Source organism: Mytilus galloprovincialis, chromosome 10 (genome assembly GCF_965363235.1).
Source record: "Mytilus galloprovincialis chromosome 10, xbMytGall1.hap1.1, whole genome shotgun sequence".
Classification (NCBI taxonomy): Eukaryota; Metazoa; Mollusca; class Bivalvia; order Mytilida; family Mytilidae; genus Mytilus; species Mytilus galloprovincialis.
This window is the reverse complement of record NC_134847.1, coordinates 31982642-32009923: the sequence shown is the minus strand read 5'-3', so window position 1 is coordinate 32009923 and position 27282 is coordinate 31982642. Positions and strand designations below refer to the sequence as shown.

The following is a 27282-nucleotide window of genomic DNA, read 5'->3' as shown; positions in this document are numbered from 1 at the left end:
GTATCTCCTACACAGCTTTCATTACAACTAAATTTTAGATATAACATTATAATGACTAAATCTTGATTTTCCATCAAAATACATTATCTACAACCCGGCAAAATTTTGTTTGAAATATTTTTTATGGTGAGAAAATTGTATTTATGAGGTTGACGTTCTTTGTTATACAATAATTTGCACTTTATCACTGAAACAATTATGAAATGCTTAGATATTGTAGCAAATAGTGTCTCATAGTAAATTATGTAACAATATTTTACTATCTGACTGACTGATGCCAACTCGTCTGATTCTGTTGGCTTTATCCAATAGAGATCATAACATTTATGTAATAACATTTCGCATCACAGTGTACTTTTCTCCAGTAATCTTTTCATAGAATATAGAAATAAGGAGATGTGGTATGATTGCCATGCAATGAGACAATTATAACAACCACAATTTAAAAGAAAAGGATTTATGCAATTATAGGCAATCGTACGGCCTTCAGTAATGAGAAAATCTTATACCGGATAGTCAGCAAAAAATTACGCCGACATGAAAAATATGAAACCCTTAAATTGAGAAAACTAACGACCTTATTAATTTTTAAACACTTTACGAAAAACCAAGATTACAGATATGAACCAACATATTCCATGTTTTGGTAGCGGTGGTAATATTTATTTATAGAATAAAGGATAGGACTCATTGATGAATTTGGTTGATCAATACTACAATTCATGAAGGAGTATAAATTTAACGGTGAGCAAAAGTGTAAGTCTCGCCGGAGATTTCGTCACGGACAATAATGATACTTTAGTTTTATGTTTCCGTTATTGCCCCGTTTAAGTCTTCTCCCACTTCCTTACTCGGTAATAATTGAATTCTTGTCTATTACTCCATTCTATTATTTATGTCCCTAACCGCACAGTTAGCACTGATTCGATTTAATGGTATAAATCTCGTCCTAACTTTGAAATACATTGTACATGTAATACTGGCCACTGGATCTTACTGATTATACAATTAATAAACCGTACAGGTTCTTTCGAGGTTAATAATCAGTGAGCACTTAAGATAAGGCAATTGCACATATTTTCTTGTAACGTTTGGAATTGTTTTTACCTATTTCTTAATATTCTTGGATCCCATGCTTGTTTATAAAAAAAACCTCTCTCATTGTATATCTGTATATCTTTGATCGTTGTCTCATTGAAGTATGTGTTTTCTTTTAATATACTGTCCTATCCTTAACACACCTCATTTTGCAATGACAGTCAAATATCCCCGATCACCATTTCGGATGACCTATTTTTTGAAGAACGTATACATCTATTATATTATTTGTTAATTTGTTCTATTGCTAAAATTGTCTGAACCATTTGCTACTAAGCGTAAGGTAACAATCAAACAGCTATACATGTACATACTGAGTGAAATAATTATGTAGTATTATTAAATACTAAATAAAAAGCTTAAAGTGAAAAAAATCAGAGTCGCTGAAAATAAGCAAAGCAATTTGTTTGTTGTTTTTTTATTCTGTTTCTTTGTTACAATACTGTATTTATTATCTAGTTTTGAAGTATGATTAATTTTGAAATATAAAATCACATTAAATATAATATAAATTGTCGCTTATCATATTTTCATTCAATGTTTTAAAAATATTAATGATTAACATCTTATACAATTACACGAATGTTTGTGCTTATCATTTTATACAAATATATACACAATGATATTAAAATCACGCTACATGCTTTACATTCATGGCTCTATGGTCTAGCTATTGGACATAGAATCTGGCCTTTATAAACCTACAACATGGAATAAATGACGCACTGTCCTTACAGAAAATTAATTATTGATCTTAAGAAGAGAAGAACAAATGTCGCTTAATTAAAAATTATTTGAAACAAAAATTTCACGGATGACATTACAAAAATGGTGTCTTGACCGCCACCTTAACCCGGAAGTAATGGAGGTTAAGGGTACAAACACAGTATAGTTCATTGATCTTCTGTTATAATCACAGGTAGTAGTAAGACAGTTAGCGCTTCGTGTTTGTTTTAATATTCTAATTAATCTTTAGAAAGACAAAGGCGCATCAAGTGCCACAAAATAAAAAAAATAAAAACTTTTTATTAAACAGATGATTATTTTTTTTTTAACATTTTAAATCCCTCTTCCCCACACACATGCATACATAGAGAAAATTATAAATACATGTACATGCATGAAGAATCACTTATAATTTACAAAATGTTATACAACTGTCATACACATGAGTAGTTTAGCTACAATGTAGCTATGAAACCAGGTTTAATCCTCCATTTTCTAAATAAGAAAATGCCTGTACAAATGTACCTATAGTCAGGAATATGACAATTGTTATCCATGCATTCAGTTGATGTGTTTAAGCTTTTGTTTTTTTTTTCTTCATTTGATTAGGATTGGTTCTTTCCATTTGGTTAGGAACTTTCCGTTTTGAATCAATCTTTTAATCCTGGTATCTGTGCTGACTCTTTTTTTCGTATTGTATAGTATTAGTTACAAAACACATCCAATGACGTCACGATGTTTCTTCAATTTAAGTAAGTAAGTATTAATATTAAAATAAGTGCATGTTTTCATAAGCACATCTCATACATTCTGTGCTACATGTATCGGTCAACGTTGATTATGTTATACCAAAAAAGCTTCGCCCTTATTACATATCTTTTACGTGTTTATTACTTCTTCATTGTGTTTTACGCCTTATCGGCTGGTGTATATTGGTTTCGCCAAAATTTTCATTGTAATAAATGGCGCCATGCATTGTTACTAAATAAAGATTCGCGTTTCCATTTGTTTTTGTTTTACATACTTGAATTCTCATCGGTATCGGCAATATACAGAAAAATTCTGGTTTTATCCATGTATTGCCATTGAAAAATTCCCTCCGCTAAGCCCTACTTTTCTTTCCATAAATTTATTACATAAAGTTTATAAAGCAATATTTTGAAAATGCTACATGTATACAATTCTTGTTATTTTTCCATAGTTTTTGAAAGGCTTCTATCTCGAAAAAAGCACACAAATCCTTTATTTATGTACTATCAATTAATAACAGTCTTTTAAAAAAGCTTCTTATTTTGAAATAGAGTAGCCAACATCCTTAAACGTTGTAATTAATATAAAAGGTATTACTATATGTAGTCTTTAAAAAAATATATACTTATGAATTATACCACACAAAATGAGTTTTGCAACCCCTTCATTCTAATGCATATATAAAAAAGAAGATGTGGTATGGTTGCTAATGAGATAACTCTCCACAAGAGACCAAAATGACACATAAATGATAAATTAACAACTATTGGTCACCGTAATGTGTGTAACGATAATTTGCATTATGCGTTGACAAATATTTCGAAGGGAAAACTTCCACGTTCTACCAAACTTAGTCCATGACTAAGAAAGCCTCCATTTATAATTCCGATTTTTTGGGGGGTACAAATGTATGTAATTTTTCAAAAAATTAACAAGAAAGTCACATGATTGTTCCTCAAAATCTTCTTTTTGTCGATATAAAAACCAGCCAGAAGCGTACAAGTAGTATAAATACGTCTAGTGTTTCTGTTTGACATACCGTCTACGTAACATTTTTTTTTATACGCAATGGATACGGGGCGCCGAATGGGACTCTTGTGGTTTTGTACAAAATTCAATTCTGTCACAACAAAATCATTTTTGTCTTACAAAACTATGTGATGCAGACTTGTTTTATGAGAAATTCAATTTTGTCTCACAAAAGTCAATTTTGTCACAAAAGTCAATTTTGTCACAAAAAGACAATTTTGTCAATTTTGTCTCACAAAAGTCAATTTTGTCTCACAAAAGTCAATTTTGTGTCAAAAAGTCGATTTTGTATGCAAATTAGTTCACAGAATCCAAACTAAACTAATTTGCCTACAAAATTGACTTTTGTCGCCCAATTTTCAAATTAGGTACTAACAAAAGTAAAGTCTGTGTTGAAAAAATGAATTGTGTCATGACAAAAGTAACTTTTGTCCACTGAAAGATAATTTTGTATGACAAAATTTTAAATTAGTAGTATGCTACAAATTTTGTTAAACTGAATTCATTTTTGTTGAACAAAACTCACTTTTGTCAGTACAAAATTGAATTTCGAGTACAAAACCATTCCCAGTCCCATTCGGCGCCCCGTAATGCATACTTATATACCCTCAGAGTTCTTTTGGTTTTGGAACATAAACTTTAAATGTTATATTTGTTTATGTTATATGTTTTACGTAACTCTTAGTTTATCTCATATTTTTGTATTGTACATAGTGTTTATTTCTCTTATGTAAGATGTCTTATTTTATAATGTACTGCAACTTTTAAATCTGAAAATGACATATGGATTTTTCTACTGATTACAAAAAGATGTGGTATGATTGCAAATGATACAACTATCAACAAGAGAGCCAATGACAAAGACATTAACAGTTATAAGTCACCGTACGGCCTTCAACAATGAGCAAAGCCCATACCGCATAGTCAGCTATAAAAGGCCCCGATAAGACAATGTAAAACAATTCAAACAAGAAAACTAACGGCCTTATTTATAGTAACAAAAATGAACGAAAAAGAAATATGTAACACATAAAACAAACGACAACAACTGAATTACAGGCTCCTGACTTGGGACAGGCACATACATAAATAATGTGGCAGGGTTAAACATGTTAGCGGGATCCCAACCCTTCCCCTAACATGGGACAGTGGTTTTACAGTACAACATAAGACCGAACTATAAAAATCAGTTGAAAAAGCTTAACTCATCAGATGGACAAAAATACAAGTGGACGTGACCGGGTACTTATACCTCAAGTCCATAATGCATAGTCAACTACAAAAGTCCCCGAAATCACAAATGTTAAACATTTCAAACGATAAAACTAACGACCTAATTAATGTACAAATGTCCTTTATATTTGTCTGTAGTCATTGCATATGCAGTTAAACGCATTTGTGTATACCCCTTTCGCAAGTGCCCCGTAGTAAAGGGGTACTTTTGTTTTGGTAATTTCTACAAATTGAAGTTTTTAACGACCTTGACTGGCTATACAGCACTTGCACGGTCGGACATATATAAATATATATAGATTTACTTAATCCCCTCCTTTGCAGATCCACCTTGGGGTCACAATGTGAAGGCGATAAACCAATCATACCGTCCCTTATTTACCAGAGGTGCAATGAAGGTGTTTTCTGTGAGTGGCCAAAGCTGAAGATGTACATGTATGAAAAGAAATATTTCTGAATGTTGGACATATATTTGTGCTTGTACTGTATTTTACACACACACAAACATTTGACCCCAAAAAATGGTGTAATATTTTAAATGAGACTAAACGTTTAAAAGACAACATAATCGTGTCAGATGTCACATATGCTGTTACAATTATTTGTAATACAATGTATGACATACATGTATGAGTATATTATACTGTTCTCGAATAAACCAATCCAGGATGTTTACAATGTTGCATACTAATTCCCTAGTATTGACTTTAGAGACTATATTTGTTTTGGGACGATTTTATGCAAAAAACAATTACATTACATGTATAAGAGAAAAACATAAGATTTGTTTTACTATTTTATAAAAAAAAAAAAAAAAAAAACCCTGGCCGTACGCCCTCTATGCCCTCTACGCTCAATCCGAGATCCACCGCTGCACTGATGAGCCGTTAGGTTCAAGGTTAACTAATAATTTTAATTCTAATTTCATTCAATCGAATAAGATAATCCAGGGTTCATAGATATAAGAAGATGTGGTATGAGTGCCAATTAGAAATCTTCATCCAAGTCACAAATTTTAAAAGTAAACCATTATAGGTGAAAGTTCGAAGATGTGGTATGAGGGCCAATGAGACAACTCTCCATCCAAGTCACAATTTGTAAAAGTAAACCATTATAGGTCAAAACAAAGATCTTCAACACGGAGTCTTGGCTCACACCGAACAGCTCATTTTCTTGTGAGTTTTGATTGGTATAAAATGTGTGTTTGCATGTTATAAAACACTTCTTTGAATACAATTATAAAAATGTCTGAGTCTGTTATGCTACATGTATATGTACGTTTTATTGTTACCAAATTTTAGCAACACAACATCTGTGTGAAAATGAAGTAAAATAAATCTTGATTTATATCTTTCAAGTTTGTGTATTCTAAATCATCCAGTTTTTCGGTAATAAATAAAAAAAATTAAAAAAAATAAAAAAAGTTGTGTTGTATTTCAGACAGCTACAGTCACTGTTTACTAACGTTAACTTTGGTTATGCTAATCATGGGGTCATTTTTGTGACATTCAATTCTCATAAGAATAGGTTCGATAGGCAAGGCTCTGTTTTGTAATATAAAGTCTATAAACCTGAAAGTCTACTGCTTGACCAGTACTATAAAATATTAAATACACGTTTTGTGTGATAATTTTCTTCTTTACTAATTAATGTAAAAAATCTTTAAAAAATGCATAAAGGATTTCTCAGTTCAAAGTGTCTAGAAATTGTAAAACATATATATTGTTGCAAAAAATATATTCCAAATTTTATAAAGAAATAAACCAACATAAAACCTTTAACAAATGTACACAAGTAAACAAACTACAGTTAATCTTATGATTGCTAAATGGGTTATTAATGACAGTTCTGAGGGATTATCTCATATCCTATTAAACATAACTGTATTCTATCTAAAGCCGGTAACTATCGTTGATCATAAATTGACCTTGACACGAAACATTCGGCAATGGAAAGCGTTCACTTCAAATTTGACGAGAGAAAGGTGCACACCCATACCGACGCTCCTCGCCCCAATGTGCCCAAAACCGAAGTCCGAGGACGTTCAAATATTTACTTTGGGAAGAATATCTACCCCTGAAATATTACCAGTTTATATAGAAATTCAAAAGAACACAAAAAATAAAAGGTAAGGGCGTTCTTTTATTTTCTTTAGACAACAAAATACTTCGTTGGAGGTTTATATTATCAAGTTTATAATCATGCAAAATAATCGCATGGATAAATGTTATTATTTTCATTACATCACAAGTAAATGCATTTACCATTTTATTTATTACTGCATTTATAGATTGTAGATTATTTTAGTTATACTTTGTTACTGTGCCCCAATTGTACCTCATTTCTCAGCAGATGATGGTCAGCATTCGGACTTTAGAATATTGTAAATGTATTATATCAGCATGAACTAATTGGTTTCTTAATCTCTTGACCTCGATGTATGTCTTAATCTCTTGAACCTGGTGAATCGACACGTGCCTAGCTAACTGTTACATTATTTGTTAATTGATAAATCTGAATTAATGATAATATAATTGTGAAGACTATGGATACAAACTATACTCGAGTACGTTATGTTGTACTTGATGGTTTAGACTGATAATGACCAACCTTGAGTGACCAACATACAAAAATGGAAACTTTCTAAATACGAAATATAAGGCAAACATGTATATGGTATATGCAGCACATAGAAATTATCAACATACATTAAATGCATCTGTTTATATGAAGAAAATATCAAAACCAATCCTTCAAGTAAAAAAAAAGAATAAATACTGGTAATGAAATTGTATTAACCGACCTGAAATGCAATTATAATTTTTGGGTGGGTATCTAAAATGTTAAATCGAACAATGGGTTTTTGGGAAAAGGGGGGGGGGGGGTGTCAACAATTGTAAATTAGAAAAAAACATATGTAATGGCATGAATAAGAAAGGAATTAATTTCCTTTTTTATTTAATAGATGTGACTTTGGCATCAAATCTATTAAAATAAAATGTCAAAACTAAAAGCAATTATGGACACCATGAACATTAATTACATTATTGAACAATTTCGTCACAACGACAAAAACACAAGAAAGAGCTGGTTTATTTTCTGCTTTAATTTCCTGCAACACAAAACATACTCTAAGACCATTCACCTCAACAATTAATTTCGACCTTGACCATCGGATGACCACAAGCATTTTGGTTTGATTATAAAAGCATTTGTGGGGTTCACTTGTAGCCTTGAAACGTCTTTATTTTAAGATGCTTATTCTGCAAAACAGATCAAAATAAATTTGTTTACATGCAAAACCAGAAACTAATATCTAATTCGCGTAAACATGCATGCGATCGACGTCTTTTAAGGACATTTGATCTATGAAAAGGAAACGATTTTTGTGCACCAATTGGTATGCTAAAACCATTGTAGAGGTTCCTAGCACTGTTGTCAGTTGTTTCATAAGCTTTTCTAAGGTCAATGTTTTAACCCTGTTTTTTCGTCCATCAATAAACCTTACCTTAATTCTGCTGTCTAAAGAAATAAAATAATAATAATAAAAAAAAATGAATAGATCAATTCAAATATGAAGAACAAAAAAAATATTTGCTTATATTAAACGTTTCAACGGAGAGAAAATAAAAAAATACGAAGCGGGGCAATTCTGCAAAGATTTACCGTTTAGTTTTGATTTCAATGTTTGGGAATCTGTAAGGCACCGTCTATTGATATTTGTGAGGGAGAATGATATTTGTTCTCTTCAGACCAAACATTTTACAAACAACGTAATCAAAAGAAAACTTTTTTTTTCAATGACACGCTTGCCAAAGTATTACTCGAATCATGCTTATTCTCATTGAAATAACAGAGCCCCCCCCCCCTCTATACTAACACCCCGGACTGGCCGATTATTTGTTCAACTTCAGCTATTTCTTTGTTAAAAAAAGTTTGATTATTATCTGAGATTTCTTAATGTGAAAATCTAATGCAATTCTTCTTTTATTGTTTTAAATAAAATTTATACAAAACCGCTCGTAAAACTAATGTTTTCACGGTATACTAAAGTCCTTCTAACCTCTACAAACCGAGATGTTTAATGTGAAAAAATCATGTTGCGTTAATTTTTAAAATATGGAATATCAATTGAAAAGTTTATTTTGCCGTTCTTTATTTAACACTAACCGAACATTCATTGCTTATTCAGCTGTTTTGATTTGTTTGTTTATCATATCGATAAATGTCAGTCTGCCCTTAGAATCTGATAATAAACCAGATATATACGTACACCTTTTGATATTAAGCCAAACAAATAATCATTGAGTATAACAAAGATATTGCTTATTTCAGGTCACATAATTTGTATAGTTTTATCATGTTGGGAAGTGGGAAGTATTTTGCAGTTTGTATATAGTTAAAAGTACATTGCTTTAAAATTCGATGAAGAGGTTATCGGTCGATTGAACGCACTATACAAACCACAGGCACTTGTCTCAGAATCCCCCCTTAATATACCTTAATATAACAAAGGTATTATAAAAGTGTTATATCAAGGTACAAATGTATATAGGAAATTTTATTTTCTGATACAAGTGCCTGAAATATAAACTTGGAAGATAGTACTTAGTAAGCTTTTTCAGAGAAGGTTGACACCATACGTAAAATATCAATTCTAATACATGGATTACGTGGACTATGCTAAATGTTGACTTGTTCAAAGATTTTTTCATAATATGCATTATTTTTTAGTGGACATCCCATGATAAAGACTATATTCCTGGTCAAGTGTTAAACTCAATTAAAAACACAAGATAAAGAGAATTTGACCTAAAAATGTCAATATGTCATTGATATTTGTTAGAATAACCGTCACGTTCATTTCATTCATAATATAACACACCCAAACTATGCACTAAAAGTCTATCCATTTAGATGTCAGAAAACGCAATGTATCTATCAAAAATAAAACATCTGGCACTGTAACATCTATTTATAGAAAAAAGGTCGTGTTCTGCTGTTTTCGTTGGTTTCATATAAAAAATTAAGTTCTCTTCTCAATTACAGAAAAAGGTCGTGCTCTGCTTTTTTCGTTAGTTTCATATATTTTAATTCTCTCCTCAACCAAGATGATAAAAAATTGATAGAAAAAATTTCATGCCCATTTTTTTCGTTAGTTTCCTTTATTTAAATTCTCCCCTCAAGTCAATAAGGATGATAAAATATTGAATACTTAGTCTTAAATCAATGCCTCTTCGACAAAATTAATATTTAACATTTTTCAAATGCTTTATATGTCTATTGAATTTAAATTGACGAAAACTCCATTTCAGTTAAGGTCTCCACAACCTTCTTTTTGCTTTGTTTTTTCTAGAGACAAAAATGTTTTGCAATGTTTTAATCGAAATCAAACTTTGATCATTCTTTATCATGCAGGAAAAATGCTTTTTCTGTAGTCAATATTTATGTTTTCTGTGACTGTTTTATTTATTTTAAAAACTTCCAAACTGAAACATGCAATTTAGTTAGATCTTTGTCAATAATGAAATCTGCAGATACCAATTTATTACTATGATTTCAATAAATCATGCTTCAAATAGTAAAGCTTTATTATTTTTGAAAATAGTACATGTAAGTATGGTAAGAGTGTCGATTTTTTGTAAATTGTCTTAAGGTTTTTTTTGCAGAAATTTTGTTTCTGATAAATGTTATACAGTGGTTATTTATTTGAGTAAAATCAGGAAGCTGTCATTCTAGAGGTATTTTGCTCCTCGTTGAAGGACTTACGGTGTGTATAGTTGTTAACTTATATGTCCTTTAGTATATGGTTGACAGTTCTGTCATTGGAAATCATACCATATCTTCCTATTTGTACATACATGTTGAATATATTATGATTAAATTGAGAATGGAAATGGGGAATGTGCCAAAGAGACAACAACCCGACCATTGAAAAAAAAAAAAACAACAGCAGAAGGTCACCAACAGGTCTTCAATGTAGCGAGAAATTCCCGCACCCGGAGGCGTCCTTCAGCTGGCCCCTAAACAAATATATACTAGTTCAGTGATAATGAACGCCATACTAATTTCTAAATTGTACACAAGAAACTAAAATTAAAATAATACAAGACTAACAAAGGCCAGAGGCTCCTGACTTGGGACAAGCGCAAAAATGCGGCGGGGTTAATCATGTTTGTGAGATTTCAACCCTCCCCTTATACCTCTAGCCAATGTAGATGTAAATTTATAAAATAGATATTTTGGTTTTCTTTATCCAGTTTTGTTGTTGCATGCAATATAATACAATGGAGCTGATAAAACATCCGATTGACAAATGATAATACATTATATCTGCACGAACAGTTGGCTACAAAAAAGATGTCTTCGTTTCCTGCAACATAACGCCCCGTTTACACGTATACATTTAATTCGAATTGAATTTAATTCGCTAATCGCGTTCACACACTCTTCTATTTTAATTCGAATTGATTCTAATGAAACAATGTTTGTAACGTTCATTTTGATTGGATAACGTCACTTATTTACATGGCATCAATAAAATTTGACAATTGATGCTATGGAACGTTCGCGCAAACGGGATAAAGAAAGACGTTCAAAAATATGCTATAATAGTGTGTCTTTGATGTTTATACGGTTTTAGATTTATACGTGAATAGTAATTTTGCAATTGGTCTTGTAATAAGCCAATATAATTGAAATACCCACGAATGAAGTCCCTAATGCATCTACCATCTTTTAAAGGGGTGGGAGTTGGGTAGACCTTGGTTCATAAATATAACTCATTAAATCAGTGATGCGTTTCTTAAAGTCAAGTTCCATCAATGTATTTTGAGCATTTACCTGAAACAGATTGGAAATAATATATGCAACCCAGAAGTTTAGAATCTACATGTATTAATAAAAATGGTTAACACAAACTAACTGATGATTTTACGAGTTATTTCCCTTCACCTAGGTCTGCCGTTTTTATTCATTTGTATGTTTTGGAATTCAGTGAAACGTCCATTTTCGCTGAACTCGTATACATTTTTAAAAGGACCAGCTGAATTTTCTCGCTGTGTTGAAGACCCATTGGTTGTCTTAAGCTGTCTTCTGCTCTGGTCTCTTCGATACATTTCCCCGTTTCCATTCTCAATGTTATATATGTTCATACGGAGTTCATCTAGATGCTGAAATATTAATTATTCTTATACTAGCATTGCTCTCCTATATGATCTTTTAAGAATTCTCCAAAAGAATTTTCCCAGGTATAAAAAATTAAGGGTCTTAACGAATATAAAAGTAATAGAAGTTAAATATAGGGAATAAAATAATCTGCCCTCAATAATAATTAAGTTTCATAGAACTATAATTGATGAAATAAGAGTTCCAATTCAAAAATAATAATTACCAGCTAATAAAAAAAAATACAAGTTATCTCAATTAGTTTACACATGAAATTAGTAGTTAAAATCAGATCAGAAAGACGAAGTATAATATCTTTATAATTTTTTAAATATTTCATTGCTTTTGAAAAATTCAAAAAATTGAAAATTCAAATTTAGAAATGTTTCTTGTATATGTAACGGTATATAACGTTTTTTGCGAATAAACGGAATTTACCGTCCGATAATTTATCAATATACTCTGGATTATGAAGTAGAAATTGTGATCTTGTCAGCGCGTGTTTATCAGACACCATTTTTTTTTGTAGAGACCGAGATTAAAAATCATTATGATTAAAAAAAAAATAGCAATATGACACTTTTTTTTTGCTGTCGTGTTAGGTTTGTCCAATCGTTGATGTCAGTAATTCGGATCGATTTGGAGAGAATTGAAGGATTATAAGCGATGAGTAGTAATTAATGGAAAAGTGTGAGAAAGTATCCCTATCGAATAAATAACGATTGGTGTGTTACAAACCGGTGACAAACTGTACAATAGTCGGGTTTTGTCTGGAAATTGAGGATATTGGAGGTCTTTTTTCCTACATTTGAAATATTCATGGTTTTTATGGGAAATTAAGGACTTCATATGGCTTTATTTATTTATCTGTAAATATAAAGAAAAAGATCTAAGGCACTTTTGCGAACGAGATAAGAACTGTGTTAAAAAAGAAGTTAATGCGACGGACAAAGGCCGAACGGCCGAAGGTATGTACATGTATTCTCTTTCTTTATGCTTTTAAGTTGAGATTCTTAATGTTGGGATTAAATAGGAAAGAATTAACCAACGATTCTTTGAAGTTATCCTTAATTTAAAAAAGTTTTTGTCTGCAAATAGTGTTGTAGTTTTAATTGTATATTGATGCCGTGCCATTTCAGTCTGGTATAGAGAATTTTGTTTAAAGCCTAGCACATTTATTTAATGTTTGTTTTTTTTTCAAAATGTATGCAAATGGTAAAACATAATTTTTTGAATTGTATTTTGAGTTTATAAGGGATATTACCATTAACATGATTATTATTTTTTAATGTTTTATTCGATTACTCAAATTGTTAAGTTTATATCTATCTATAATATATATTAGGTTTATTTGAAGTGTACATCTCAGTGCAATTAATTAACTATATCGAATTATGTAAATGGGTGTCCCGTAATTGATTCAACAAATTAGCACCAAATCAGTTTTACAGTAATTTATGAAAGGTGTCATTGATTTTTGCTTACCTTTCACCTTAAAGTAATGGACGACATCAAAAGTTCAATGAAGGATAAAAAACTTAATTCACATAGTTTTTTCACTGACCCCCCACCCCCCTGTTAACTTAATTTGGGAAAAATTGATTGACCCATATGGATATATGTAAAAATCAATGACGGATAACCAAATCTTGCAGCCGTTCAACCCCACCCCCAAACTATTTGATTTAAGTTTTTTTTTTATCTTACATTGATCTTTTAATGTCGTCCCTAACACCTAAGGAGCTTGGATAATTTGAGTTACAATGACGTAGTTTATCATTCTGAAATTAACCTTCATTTCAAAATGAATTGCAGCATTCATGATTGCAAACGTTTCCACAATAAGGCGCACAGGTAAATAAATGAAAAACTTGATTGTAAACGAGTTTTCATATTCATATCGAAAAAAAAATTAAGTCTTGAATGCTTCATATAGTAATTTCATGGGGTTGTAAAAGCGTTGACCGTGCTCAAAGTGTTAGAATGAAGCGCACGGTTAACTCATCGTTCAGTGGCAAATATTTCATAAATTTTCATGTTGAAATTAGATAAATTTGCTATTGCAAATTATAATATTTTCTTTAAAAAAATCAACGAACGCAGCTAGAAAAAGACTTAAAGACGATGTGTGTTTCATAAGATATATAATGTAATCAACTGTCAACTGAAACATTATTTTCAACTATACCAATTTCTTTTGACCGAAAGACAACAAAAACTTAAGATGGTATTAAAAGATTTTGGTTATGAAATGCTCTAATTTATGAGCAAATTCGAAGAGGTAAAGATTTTTTTTAGTGTGAAGTATTACCCTTTGTGCACGAACGTGTAAAGTTGGCGTTTTTATTTCACACAAAATGCTTTCGTCCACACTAATTATCTAAAAGACTTAATTTTGGTATTAAGACCGTGACAATTTCTGTTGATTTAACAAGTTAGTTGCCTTTTAAATAGTTTTCTTATAAAAATGGCCTTATTTAAGGACAAATGTATTCGAGGGCGTATGACATTTGCGCCGATTTTTTGAATTTTTCATTCTTTCATTTGCGCCAATTTCATTTTTTCATTTGCGCCGATTTTATATTTGCCCCTAATTGGATTTACAGGTAAGTTAATACTTGTACATGTACTATACAGTTAAGGTATATTGGTAAACTCTGGTTAAAAACATAGGTTTTAGTTAATTTTGATTCATATTGTTCTGAACTTTGTGTAACACGATGGACATATATATTGCACATTCAAAGAGCCGAGGAGTCAATTCTTTAACCATCGACGGCTATACACATAATTACGTAAGCCAGACAAATATAGAATAGTCGAAATCACAAGAAAGGAATATATTAGATGTGTCGCCTATAAATACCCAGCAACAACAGATTTATGGTTTTAATGTATTCCGTTTTTATGGATTTGAATGCTGTAAATAGATTTTCAATTCGTCATTTTAGTATAAACCAGATTGTTTTTATCTAAGGATTTTACGTTTTGATTTTAAAGTATGTGAATATATTGTACAACTGGCTAACGGAAGAGTTCTATAATGTTAAATGAAAAATAACATGACTGAATAAAATCTTGAAAAAAAATCTTGGATGGATAGTTGTCTCATTTGCACTCATACCACATATTCTTATGTCTATCCACCTGTAATTAACCTGTAATTTACCTGTAAAAAATCGGCGCAAATGAAAGAAAAAATCGGCGCAAATGAAATGTAGATCGGCGCAAATGCAAAACGTCGGTATTCGATTAAGTAAATACTTTTAATACTTGATAATTTGATATTTGAGTATGACGTATGTTGCCCTTTTTGCTCGGAGGTGTAAAGATGGCGTTTTAATTAACAAAAAATGAAAATAAAATGTCAACTTATAAAACACCAATTTTCTACAAGTGTTAATTTCGTTAACTTTGAAATGTCAAAGGTTTTGACCGTTAGAGTTTTTCTAAAAATGCTAGTATGTAGGAATTTGTCTAATCAGCAAAATTTTAATAAAAAGTGAATATAGTTTGGTCATACAAAAAATTAATGTTAAAATAAGTATTAATATTGGCGCAGGTCTAGTAATCGCTCGACTATGTTCATCATAGACACTTTTGGTAGATAACTGTCAATCTTTTCTTTGGATTGAATGATTTGATAGTTGGTATGGAGCTTGCTTATTTTGAGTTTTATCAATTTGTACACAAGTTATGCAACCACTTCCGGTTTAGTAATAATTTGTAATTTTTACAACGCTCACTAAGCAAGTGAAATTTTGTCACTTTTATTTGCTTCTTTGGAGGGAATCTTTAATCATCTGTCGTCAAGAAAGTCAATGATAAGAGCAAGAAATATGCAACCACTTCCGGTTTGGTAATAGTTTGTAATATATTATGGTACTTTCCTTTGAACGAACATCAAGAGAGACACATTGGTTCACTGTAAAACAAGTTTTTGCTGATACAAATCCTCTTATTTGTGGACACATTAAATCGATTAACAACAAGTCCAGTAGTTTGATGCCTTATCAGTTATATTTGAGTATGACGTATGTTGTTGCCCCCTTTTTTTGCTTAGGTGTAAAGTGGACGTTTTTATTTCACAGTTTTGACCGTCTGAATCCTATAAGGAAGGAAGTACAAAATGGAAGAAACTTTTATACGTAATTGATAGTCTTGTAGTTTAGTTTCTATATTAAGAGCTAACAGAAATTGTAAGTCACGACATATTACAATAAGGAAAACATACTATTAATATAACTACATCGATGATAATAACAAGGCTTCTATTTCCACATCAAAGTATGATTATTTCATGTGATCATACTGATTTATGAATAGAAGCGAGATAATTACTGTGATCTGAAAATATCAACCTTGGTTTCATTCATACTATTATAGTCTTTTCAATGTTCTTAAGATTGGTACATTTACAGGGCGGATCCAGCCATTTTAAGAGGTGTGTGTGTGTTCCAACCACATGTCCCCATTCAAATACAAATTCCGACCCCAGACACCCCTGGATCCGCCACTGCTCACTGCTTTATAACGCATGAATAAGTTTTTGATTTGAGCGTCACTGGTGAATCTTTTGTATACTTGGTATAGGCGAAAAACGCGTCTGGTGAACAAAATTTAAGGCTGGTATCTTTGATGAATTTTCCCTCCTTATTTGAGTATCTAATCGATAATTTGAATTTCCAGATGGCTTACGTCTATCTAATCAATCGATCTGTTTTTTCTTCGACTGATTTTTTATGGCCCCGCAACAAAGTTGTCGATATCATATAGTTTTACCCTTGTCCGTCATTCCGCAACAAACCATTATACGGAGTTTTTTATTCAGATAATTGGGCTAACTTTTGGTATGTGAGTTAACCATGATGAGTTACAGATCAAGTTTAAGTTTGGTTCCGCTCCGCTAATTTTTGCCGAAATTACAGGCTTTGGACTTTGATAAATTGTTGAAAATCACAGTAATACGTAGTTTTTTTCTAAACGCTTTCACATATTGGGATTTTTGGTATGTGAGTTACTCGTGATGAGTTACAGATCATGTTTAAGTTTCGTTACGTTCGGCTAATTTTTGCTGTAATTTCGGGCTTTGGACTTTGAATTTTTTGAAGTTTACAGTTATATGGACCCTTTTTTATACGCCCGTCAAAATGACGGGACGTGTTATGTTATAAATACAAATGTCCGGTGTTGGTCCGTCTGTCCGGCGTAAATATTTCGCAGCGTAACTTGAGAACGACTTATCCAAATCTCATGAAACTTACTAAAGTTGTTTCTCATGATAGTCAAATGATCTGTATACTTTTTGGTGAAAATAAGATTAAAACTTTTTGAGTTACGGCACTTTGTAACTAAAACAGGGGGTGTTTTTTCACATGTCGCACCATATCTCAAAAACAATTTATGGTAATTGCTTAAAAACTTTACACACTTCTTTGTTATATTAATCTAAGGATCTGTATACTTTTTGGTTTTGATTCAAAATTTTATTTTAGTGATATTTAGTTTTTTGGAAGAAAAAAAAAAAAAAAGAGGGGTTGTTCATATGTCCGTCCGTATCTCAAAAACAATATATGGTTATTGCTTAAAACTTTCTCAGAAAATATTTGATTATTGCATAAACCTTTCACACAAGACGACGGGCGTATCATGCGCTCATGGCGCAGCTGTTTATTCTAACTGCTTTCAGATATTGGGCTGATTTTTGGTATGTGAGCAAACCATGATGGAGTTACAGATCAAGTTCAAGTTTCGATCCGCTCCACTAATTTTTGCCAAAATTAAGGGTTTACAACTTTGTAAATTATTAAAATCACAGTTATACGGACTATTTTCTATCCGCCTACAGATTTTGAGCTTATTTTTGTTATGTGAGACTACCATCAAGAGTGTGTCCACATGTGTTATTGAAGTTGTAGATTTTTCATATTTTTCAGACGGGGCCATTTGTGTCACTTTGACACATCTAGTTTCATATATCTCTTTGAGACGGGGCCATTTGTGTCGCTTTGACACATCTAGTTTCATATATCTCTATCAGTACATGTACATAACCTGTCATGTAATGTCACTCCATTTGTATGTATCAGTCAATGTAATTGAACATTGGATGCCTGGTTGCACCGGTGTTTTATGATTACACAATTGATGTACAGTATGAATGTACTATTACACTTAGTTGGGCGAAATTAAAAAAAAGAAAGAAAAAAAGCAATAGTAGTATCATGTACAAATTATAAGATTTAGATAACTGGAAGTCAAACCAACAGCTGATTATAGTTAAATGTAGTCAATTACTTTGGCATTGCTTTTTAACCCGGAAGTAAAATGTACATACATGTATACGCATTTTATATATTCAGCCGTTTATAATTTGATTTACTAGTACATGCAGTTACCAAAATGTAAAATATTAGTAGTTAAATGTACATGGTTGGTGTACAAAATTAATACAATTGAGAATGAAATGAAAATTGGGAAGATGTCAGAAAGACAACAACCAGACCAAAAACAACCAAAGGCCCGTAATGGGTCTTGTTGTCCAGTAACGTTACTGAAGTTAAAAAGAATCTTTAAATTTTCTCAGCTCACCTCGGCAATCGTGCAGTATAAATCTCTGGGTCTTGTGTTAATATCTATTAACCGATTTGCATCTGTTAAGATCATTGATAGTATTTATTAGATTATTTTTTTTATCTTGTTGATATAATGCTGCTTTGTCAAGTTATTCATTAGACACTCGTATACTGAATTATCCCTTTCATTGTCTATGACAGTAGCGTGAAAATTATGATGGAAACGCAAAGTCTCGCCTACATATAAACGAAATGTACGCTTCTTATTACATAATGTCATTTTTTGTTCAACAATGATCCGGCGAGGATGCTTACAAGCTTGCATTGGGTTTTATAAAGGACGTAAATGTAATCTTTGCCTCTGGATTATTTAAATTTGGACTATATATTTTTTTACAAATTGTTCAATAATACAGTTTCCATTCCAACCTGGTTTTCAGGTTAAATTTCAAGGTAGGACACTTTTGTTTATCAATAATACAGTGTATTTAAAAATACCATTGATGTAAAAATTAGAAGTTGATGTATGATTTTCAATGATACAACTCTCTATCAGAGACCAAAATGACATAGAAGTTTACAACTATATAGTACATCATCATTTTATAGAACACGTGCAGGTGTTTTTAGCAGAAAAATAAACAGGGTAATTTGAACGAGTTTATTATAGTGCTTATATCAGACATGCCTCTATAGATAACGGTTGATTTTATACGTACATCGTACAATGTAAAAGCGTCCACTTTTACCACGAGAACGAGTAGTCATGCAAACACTATATATTATTGTATAGCAACATAAAATTTCCCACAGAAAGTCGCGAAAAGTCAGCTTGCAATATTCTATCATAGCTGTACATGCAATAAAAGGGCTATTTCATGAATAATTGTGCATATTATCCCTCGTAGTATAAACAAGACACTCGAATTTGGTGCAGTATAAACAAAGAATTGGATCAACTTCGTCATTTTTTATGAAGCTAGTAAGATAATATATACATTCTTTTATATCAGATGTTTTTCAATGATATTTTTAAACGCGGTGTTTTAAAACACATGACACTTTTCGACGCTCTAGAATTAAGCTTTAAATTGTAAATAATGGCACAATGAAATATCTACTCTCTATTCCTGGATCCTTTGAAAATGAATAACTTTAAGACATGGAATGAGAATTATAAGGAAATGAATAACTTTACGACATAGAATATGTGGATAGTTTAATTGATTGTGTCGAGTGCGCCTTATTATCATCTATTATTCGTCTGTATTGAATTTTGACGTAATTAAGTATCTCTTTCAGAGTTTCAGCACAGTTAAGACGTTCTAATCTTGTTGACCTTTCAATATCATTGATCATGGACAAATTGCATCTGTCATTAATCTTAGATGAGACACTGGACATAATTTCTATTTTAACTTTAACCTTAATGAGTACATTGCTATTTAATAATGACTTATTTATAACGTGTGCATAACTCAGTAATGTTAGACAGTCATAAATAGATTGGTCCAATGCAAGATATAATCAATTTATCATAAAACACTATTTTTGGCGTTGATTTGTTGAGTTAAGTTCCTTACAGCACTGAAGAAAAGTAAATTAATTCCTCATCATGTTTTACATGTATCATTATATTGAACCGTCTTTACAACTTAGACCGTGATGTAATATGATAGACAACTAAAACATACTGCTTTGAGTGTATGGTTTTCTTATTAATTCAAGATTGTTTTCATTAATACATTTACGATTAATATACTAGATGTCAGAGATTTTACTGATGCCTATTTTGGTATTAATTTAGTACATTTCGTAAAGATTGAACTAGAGTTTTACAAAACTATTTTATAGTAAATCAATGTATTTTATGCAGTTACAGGTATTATAAAATCAGTGAGAATTGGTTTGAAATAAATACGAAAATTGGCAAACGAGTATGCAGTGCGAGTCAAGGCGTCAGTCATAATAAATATTACCAAAAGTATAATATTCTGTCCTAGGTTTGGTAGGCCCTAATATTAGGGTCGGGATGTGGGATCCTTAATTTCTATATTTTTTTTCTTTATTTGAATTATCGCACAAAAAAGATTGCACTATTAATTCTTTCTATAATAGACGATTGGTTTATAAGTATACATTATAAAAACGTAATGTGGTATGATAGCAAATAAACAACTTTGGGTCACCGTACGGCTTTCAACAATAGACAGAGCCCCGAGATGACAAATGTAAAACTATTCAAGCAAGCAAACACATGGCTTAATTTATGTACAAAGTAATGAACGAAAAACAAATATGTAACACAGCAACAAACGACAACCACTGAATAACAGGTTCTTGACTTGGGACATAAGCTGGCGGGGTTAAACTAGTTTAAAGGCACCAACCCTTCCTCTAACCTGGGACAGTGGTGTAACAGTACAACACAAGTAAAAAAAAAAACAGTTGACAAAGGCTTAACTAATCTGATTGATACAAATAGAAATACATCTAACAACAGCGTTGACGTGGCCGGCTACTTGTACATCCAAACAACAAAAATACACTAAGTACAAATATGCGAGTACTCACAGCTGGTTCAACTAATAAAAACAAATAATTTAAATATTTTTAAAATTTTAAAATGCTTCAAAATTAATTAAACTTTACAACAATGTTGATAGACATCTATAGATGCCCTCTTTGCCATTGGACTTTTCAAAATGACTGCCGCTCACCTGGCAATGGGGGGACGAGGGTGTCATTCGTTATTGCTAGTAATTAAAAATCATGCAATTAAGACTAAATTATCAATCAGTGCACTTCCAACATCCAATGGATATACCCATAATCAGTCTAGAGAAAAACATTATCTTGTGCAATGCCAAGGTACTAGGTATTGTAATAACAACCACAGTTGAGTTGCATGTTTTATTTTAATCAGGGAAGTTACAAGGATGGGGAAGGTAACGAAGTCACCTATACATAAGTATTAACTACATGATAACAGCAAACTACATGATAACAATTGAATGATATTCCTGGTATCATGTCTTCCTGTACCCTTTTGTAGTAGTACATTCGAAAATCAGATGTTATGTATAGATTAAAACATGAAGTATATTCATGTTCTCGTTATATGCGTGTTATATTTTCCACTGGACGTTAAAAACTAGTCAATCGTCGCCAATTTGTTATATTAACATGAGAAACACGAAGGGTTCCACATCTGGAACAGATTCTGTTTACTCTTCCGGAGCACCTGATACCACCCTTGTTTTTGGTGGGGTTCGTGTTGATTATTCTTTAGTTTTCTATGTTTTGTCATGTGTACTATTGTTTGTCTGTCTTTTTCATTTTAAGCCATGACGTTGTCAGTTTATTTTCGATTTATGAGTTTGACTGTCCCTCTGGTATCTTTGGTCCCTCTTTCACTAGTACTGTCCATTTGATATAAACACTTTTCAGTCATTGTATCTGCCTATGAAAATTATTTCTGTTCAGATTTCTGTTCAGATGTAGATTTAAGAGGAGAAGCATCACTTATAGCTCTTCATCTTTTATATAAGCTTTGGATTTCAAATATTTTGGCCACGAGCATCACTGAAGAGACATGTATTGTCGAAATGCGCATCTGGTGCAAGAAAATTGGTACCGTTAATTTTATAGAGATTTATATATATAACGCATAGACTATTTACCCTCTTTTGGAGAGAAACCTGGAATCGCATTGGGTGCTTACTATGAATTTATTCATTCGTGTTTCACTTGTTTTGTATGTTTGTTGTTTTACTTGAGCTTCAATTGACTACGTAAGTCGACTTTCCTCCCAATGGCAGAAATCCTTGTGATGAATAAGTATGTTTTTCGGATTTGTTTTCTATAAACCCCATTTCATTATTGTCAATGAAGTTGATGAAAATAAGGTATACATATGTTTTTTAATCAACAAAGGACTGTGAAGAAAACTCAATTTCAGAGGAACAATCAGAAATCGTGGCACGCAAAACACCAGAGAGAACACATGAAACATTGACCCCACTTAACCTCATCTTCGCTAGCCAAGGGCAACGACCCACTTCCTTCCTCTCCAAGTGGATCGAAACCCTTGGCTAGCAAAGATGACTAAACCTCGGAATAATTTAAATGTTCATTAGGAACAATCTTGAACTTTATATTTTCTAATTTTAGTGCTGCAGGAAGAAAATGAGCATTAGTGGCCTTTGGTCCTACGTTTTATTTGTGATATTAATGCCAATTTCTCCAACGCTGGCCGGGCTTGATAAAACTTGTACGTCAGAGGCACGTGATCACCAAAATGGTTTATGTGGACGAGGACTTTCAGAGACATTACAACTTTTATGTATGGGACAATATAACATTCCAGTGCCAGGAAAACGAGACGTCGACGAAGGTAATATTTTTACATATACTTAGTTGAATGAATGGATACACCATTTTGTCTCTCAAAATTTATTAATAGTATTAATATTGGAATTCAAAATTAAAGATAGCCATTTGTTTCTATGCACACAAGGGTTTCAATATTTAGAACCGAAAAAAAAACTTGGTGATAGAAAAAAATGCCATCCCTTGAATGTACCCATCTGAGAGTTAAACATTGCGGGATGTATAAGTACATTGCCACATCTGGTCGGAATTGGTACGTTAAATCTGATGTCTCGTGTTTACAAGAATAAATATACCTCGCTCACTGTACGCTAATGAACCATATCGACACGTCTCTAGGGGGTGGAAACAGGAGTGCCTGAGAAAAAAAAAACCACGACCTTTGGTAGGAAAACTCGCAATCACAGCCAATGATGATTGGATCGAACGCACATTCCAAGTACAGATTCGAATGATGCAGTAAACTATAATGGGCCCAGAAAATAGTAAGAGGAAAATGGCCTAAAAATCTGAAACGAATATCTTTTCTTTTATATGAACATTTCGTATCCATTCTAAGTTATTTTAATCTTGTGATGGTGATCCCTTATGTTTGACAATGTTTTTTTTTCTCTACATTTCAGATCAATATCCACGAGTTTCCCGATTGCAAGGAATAATTTTAGGAAAAAGAGAAGCATTTTCATATCTTTCTAAGAGATCTTCAGCCATACGATTTCAAGGGATAATTTGTGAATGTTGTTACAATCAATGTGGTTTTGACGAATTACTTCAATATTGTTCGTTTCGTAAAAAGAGAGATTTACCTCATAAATAGATATTACTTATATTTTGTTTCCCTGTGATTCATTTTGATCTCAGTGATAAGAATCTCCTGAGGGGTGATAATAAATGATATTAAATGAACAATATTGGCAGACATGTTATATAAAACAGTTTTTCTTACGGGTACTTTGACGGGTTTTAAGTAATTAATTTAAGATAGATCGGGTGTCTCCCGCCATCTTGGATTGTAAAATAGCAGGAAACAATCGGTCTATGGCAAATGGCAAATTTAAAGAGAATAATGTAAATTTTGGTAAAACTTTTCAACTAAATGAAGAAAATTAATATTTTTTTTTTACTTTTTTTATACAGCATATGTTTTGTTTTATCTAGTTATTTTCCTCATTTTTTGCCACCTAAGGTGAGATAACCCAGATACAAAACTTTTATAAACTTTATGTGATTTTCTATGCTTAAACTGACCTTGTTTTTAAGCCAATCTAATTGGAATGCAAACACAGTTTTTACGAATTTGTGAATTGCTGATCTCATTGTCGGTTTGTTGTCTCTTTGACATTTACCCCTTTTGTTTTTGTACTATAAATTTTACATATTTTGTAATCTTTTAGCAACATATTTGATTTATTAAAAGCAGTTCGAAATAATAGCCCTAAGAATGTTTTTAAAACCTTACATATGTTTTGAAAGCACAGGGCTTTAAAAAAAGGTTTTTAATCAGGCCGTAAATTTTCCCGTGTAAATTGTTTAACATTTGCCATTTCGGGACCGTTTATAAATTTCTATATACGGTATTTTGGGTTTTTGCTCCATTGTTGAAAGCCGTTCGGTAACTTATATTTGTTAACTTCTATGTCATTTGGTATCAACTGGAGAATTGTCTCATAGGCAATAATTCCAAGCGATATTTTATTTTTTCAATATGAGGGTATGGATGGGATGAGTAGACTTATATATCTAACTGCACTGTATCTGAAGTTTCTGATGTGTGAAAAATGAACAAGAGCAGGATATCAAATGGTTGTATTGTGTAAAAGAAAATGTGCGAAATATCTTTATATTTTCAATAGATAAATGGTGTAGGCACTTTTTAATTCTGGAATATGTATGTTGACTTCTAAATTTCTGTATTCTTTAAAAAGTTTAGTATTTTTTTCTTTATCTTTAATTAAAACGCTGTAAAATTATCTAGAGAATGCTTGTACGATTAAATTTTCATGTAATTTGGTGAATTCTTTATTTTGTAATCATTTCTGTAATCAGTATCGTTTTACCTAAATCTTCATAGTTATTCTATATACATTTGCACCCCATTGTTCTCTATTCTTTATATATTTTGCCCAATTTTCTCTATTCATTGTTTAATTTGACCATTTTTATCTATTCTATAAACCTTACCGAGACCTTTATTTATCATGCGTCTACTTTCAATATCATTGATATCATGCGTCTACTTTCAATAGCATGGACATCATGCGTCTACTTTCAATAGCATGGATATCATGCGTCCACTTTCTATAGCATGGACATCATGCGTCTACTTTCAATAGCATGGGCATCATGCGTCTACTTTCAATAGCATGTACATCATGCGTCTGCTTTAAATAGCATGGACATCATGCGTCTACTTTCAATAACATTGGAATCATGCGTCTTCTTTCAATAGCATTGATATCATGCGTCTACTTTCAATAGCCTTGAATCGTGTTTTACGTTCAACAATGCACGAACAATTGTTCAGAAAGTTTGCTCAAGATGATATATTTTTTTTGGTGGCAGGTTACAAGTCAAAGGATTCTTTTAAAGGGCATTATTTCAGTTAATAATTAATATTATAATAAAAATGAATATTAGTTGTTCTCTGGCAAATGTATGAAACTAAGGTTTGAATATGAAATCATTATAAGACTTGTTCATAAGATGCATGTATAAGAACATTTTTCATTCAGCTGATGTTTGTAACATCAAGGGTCCAATAGTCCTAAAATTTATGTTGCTTTTTGTAAAATTGTATACCAGCTTGTGTCTTCAAGCATTCATAGAAAAACGAATGCAGTTGTTATATTTGTTACTCGATCTTTTGAGGAAATAAAAATAGAAAAAAGTATGAATTTGTTTATTTGTTTCTCTCACTGCATAAACACTACCCTGTTTAACTTATTAAGCACTCACTCATTCTTATATAAGGGTGCTGACTGCTCTATTTTGAAAAAAAAACTAGCTTTTCGAAGACTGTTATTCATTGAATTTATATAAATAACAGAACTAAACGAGTAGAAAAAAGAAAAGTCAGTGTCCTTGAGATATATTAAAACCATTGAAAATTTGGCGGCAAATAATTCTCTAGATTTTTTATGCATTTAACATTCATTTTTGGCACATTTTTTTCTGTAAAAAACTGAGATAAAGAATCAAGTATTTATAAGATTTTCAAAAATGGCTTTTAAAACTATATGTCATAAAATTATGAAAAGAAAAGTAGAGGTGAGCGGGTAAAATTTTAAAAAGGAATACATTTGATAATACCAGAGGATTCCGAATATCTTTCAAAAACACGATAGTGTTTCATGCAAATGTAGCCTGCTTGTTTAATTATGTTGTTTCATGATGCTGACAACAAAGAACCAAAAAAAAAAAAAAAAGAAAGAAGCAAAGCAGTAGTTTTAAACTGCATTTTAACTACATGTATGAAGGTATCAACAGAACACAAATACAGGTCACCGTACGACCTTCAACAATTATCAATACCCATACAACATAGAAAGCTTTAAGAAGCTCCGGAGTGACAAAATTCGAAAAAAAAACCAATTCAATAGAAAAAACCAAAGGATCTGTTTAATGCTCAAAATACTAATGGCAAACGGTAATCGACAAAAACTATTGGATAACAGGCTACTGGTATGGTATATTCACAAATACAATTTGTACGACGGGGTTAAATATATTGGAGCGTTTAAACTCTCTCACTAATTAATGACAATAGTACAAGAGTACACCAATAGAACAAATTAAAAAGAAATATTTTTTTGAAAACGGGCTATAGAATTATCAGATCTGTACTAAGCACAACATAGTAAAAAAGAATGACGGTATAGACAAAAGATACAAGGTGCCGACCTGAGAGTAATTGTAGTTACCGAAAGCTAGTTAAAAGTAATTTTCAGCTAATGAATATAGTTTGCATTGTCTCCCGGCCTGGCATATTAATCAGTACACATCCAAGAATTTAGCGCATTTAAGGTAAATTGGTTATTCTCTATTCTTGCTAAGTTTACATTTCAGTTTCCTTTATATTTCTTCACCAAGATCCGTTGGTAGCTACATATTTATATTTCTGTTTGGAAAAGAATCGGACAAAGAGAAAATCCTTTCTCAAGTTTGAATACATTTTTCCTTTATTGTCTTTTGTTCGTAATTTTGCATTTACAACACCAGAAATAGAGAATGTCAATCAAGGAATGAGAGAAAACGTCAAGGACAACACGACAGACAAATAATTTTCAACATGGAACTACAAAGCATTATAAAT

General features: G+C 31.7%; 1 protein-coding gene across 1 annotated transcript; it reads left to right on the top strand.

Annotated features, from left to right (window-relative positions):
* Positions 1–12731: 12731 nt before the first annotated feature.
* On the top strand, positions 12732–25860 carry LOC143047383 (molluscan insulin-related peptide 3-like). The gene is made up of 3 exons (XM_076220410.1): positions 12732–12971; positions 22752–22974; positions 23594–25860. Exons 1-3 carry the CDS (start codon positions 12942–12944, stop codon positions 23785–23787), a joined length of 447 nt encoding a protein of 148 aa, XP_076076525.1. The 5' UTR covers positions 12732–12941; the 3' UTR covers positions 23788–25860.
* Positions 25861–27282: the final 1422 nt, after the last annotated feature.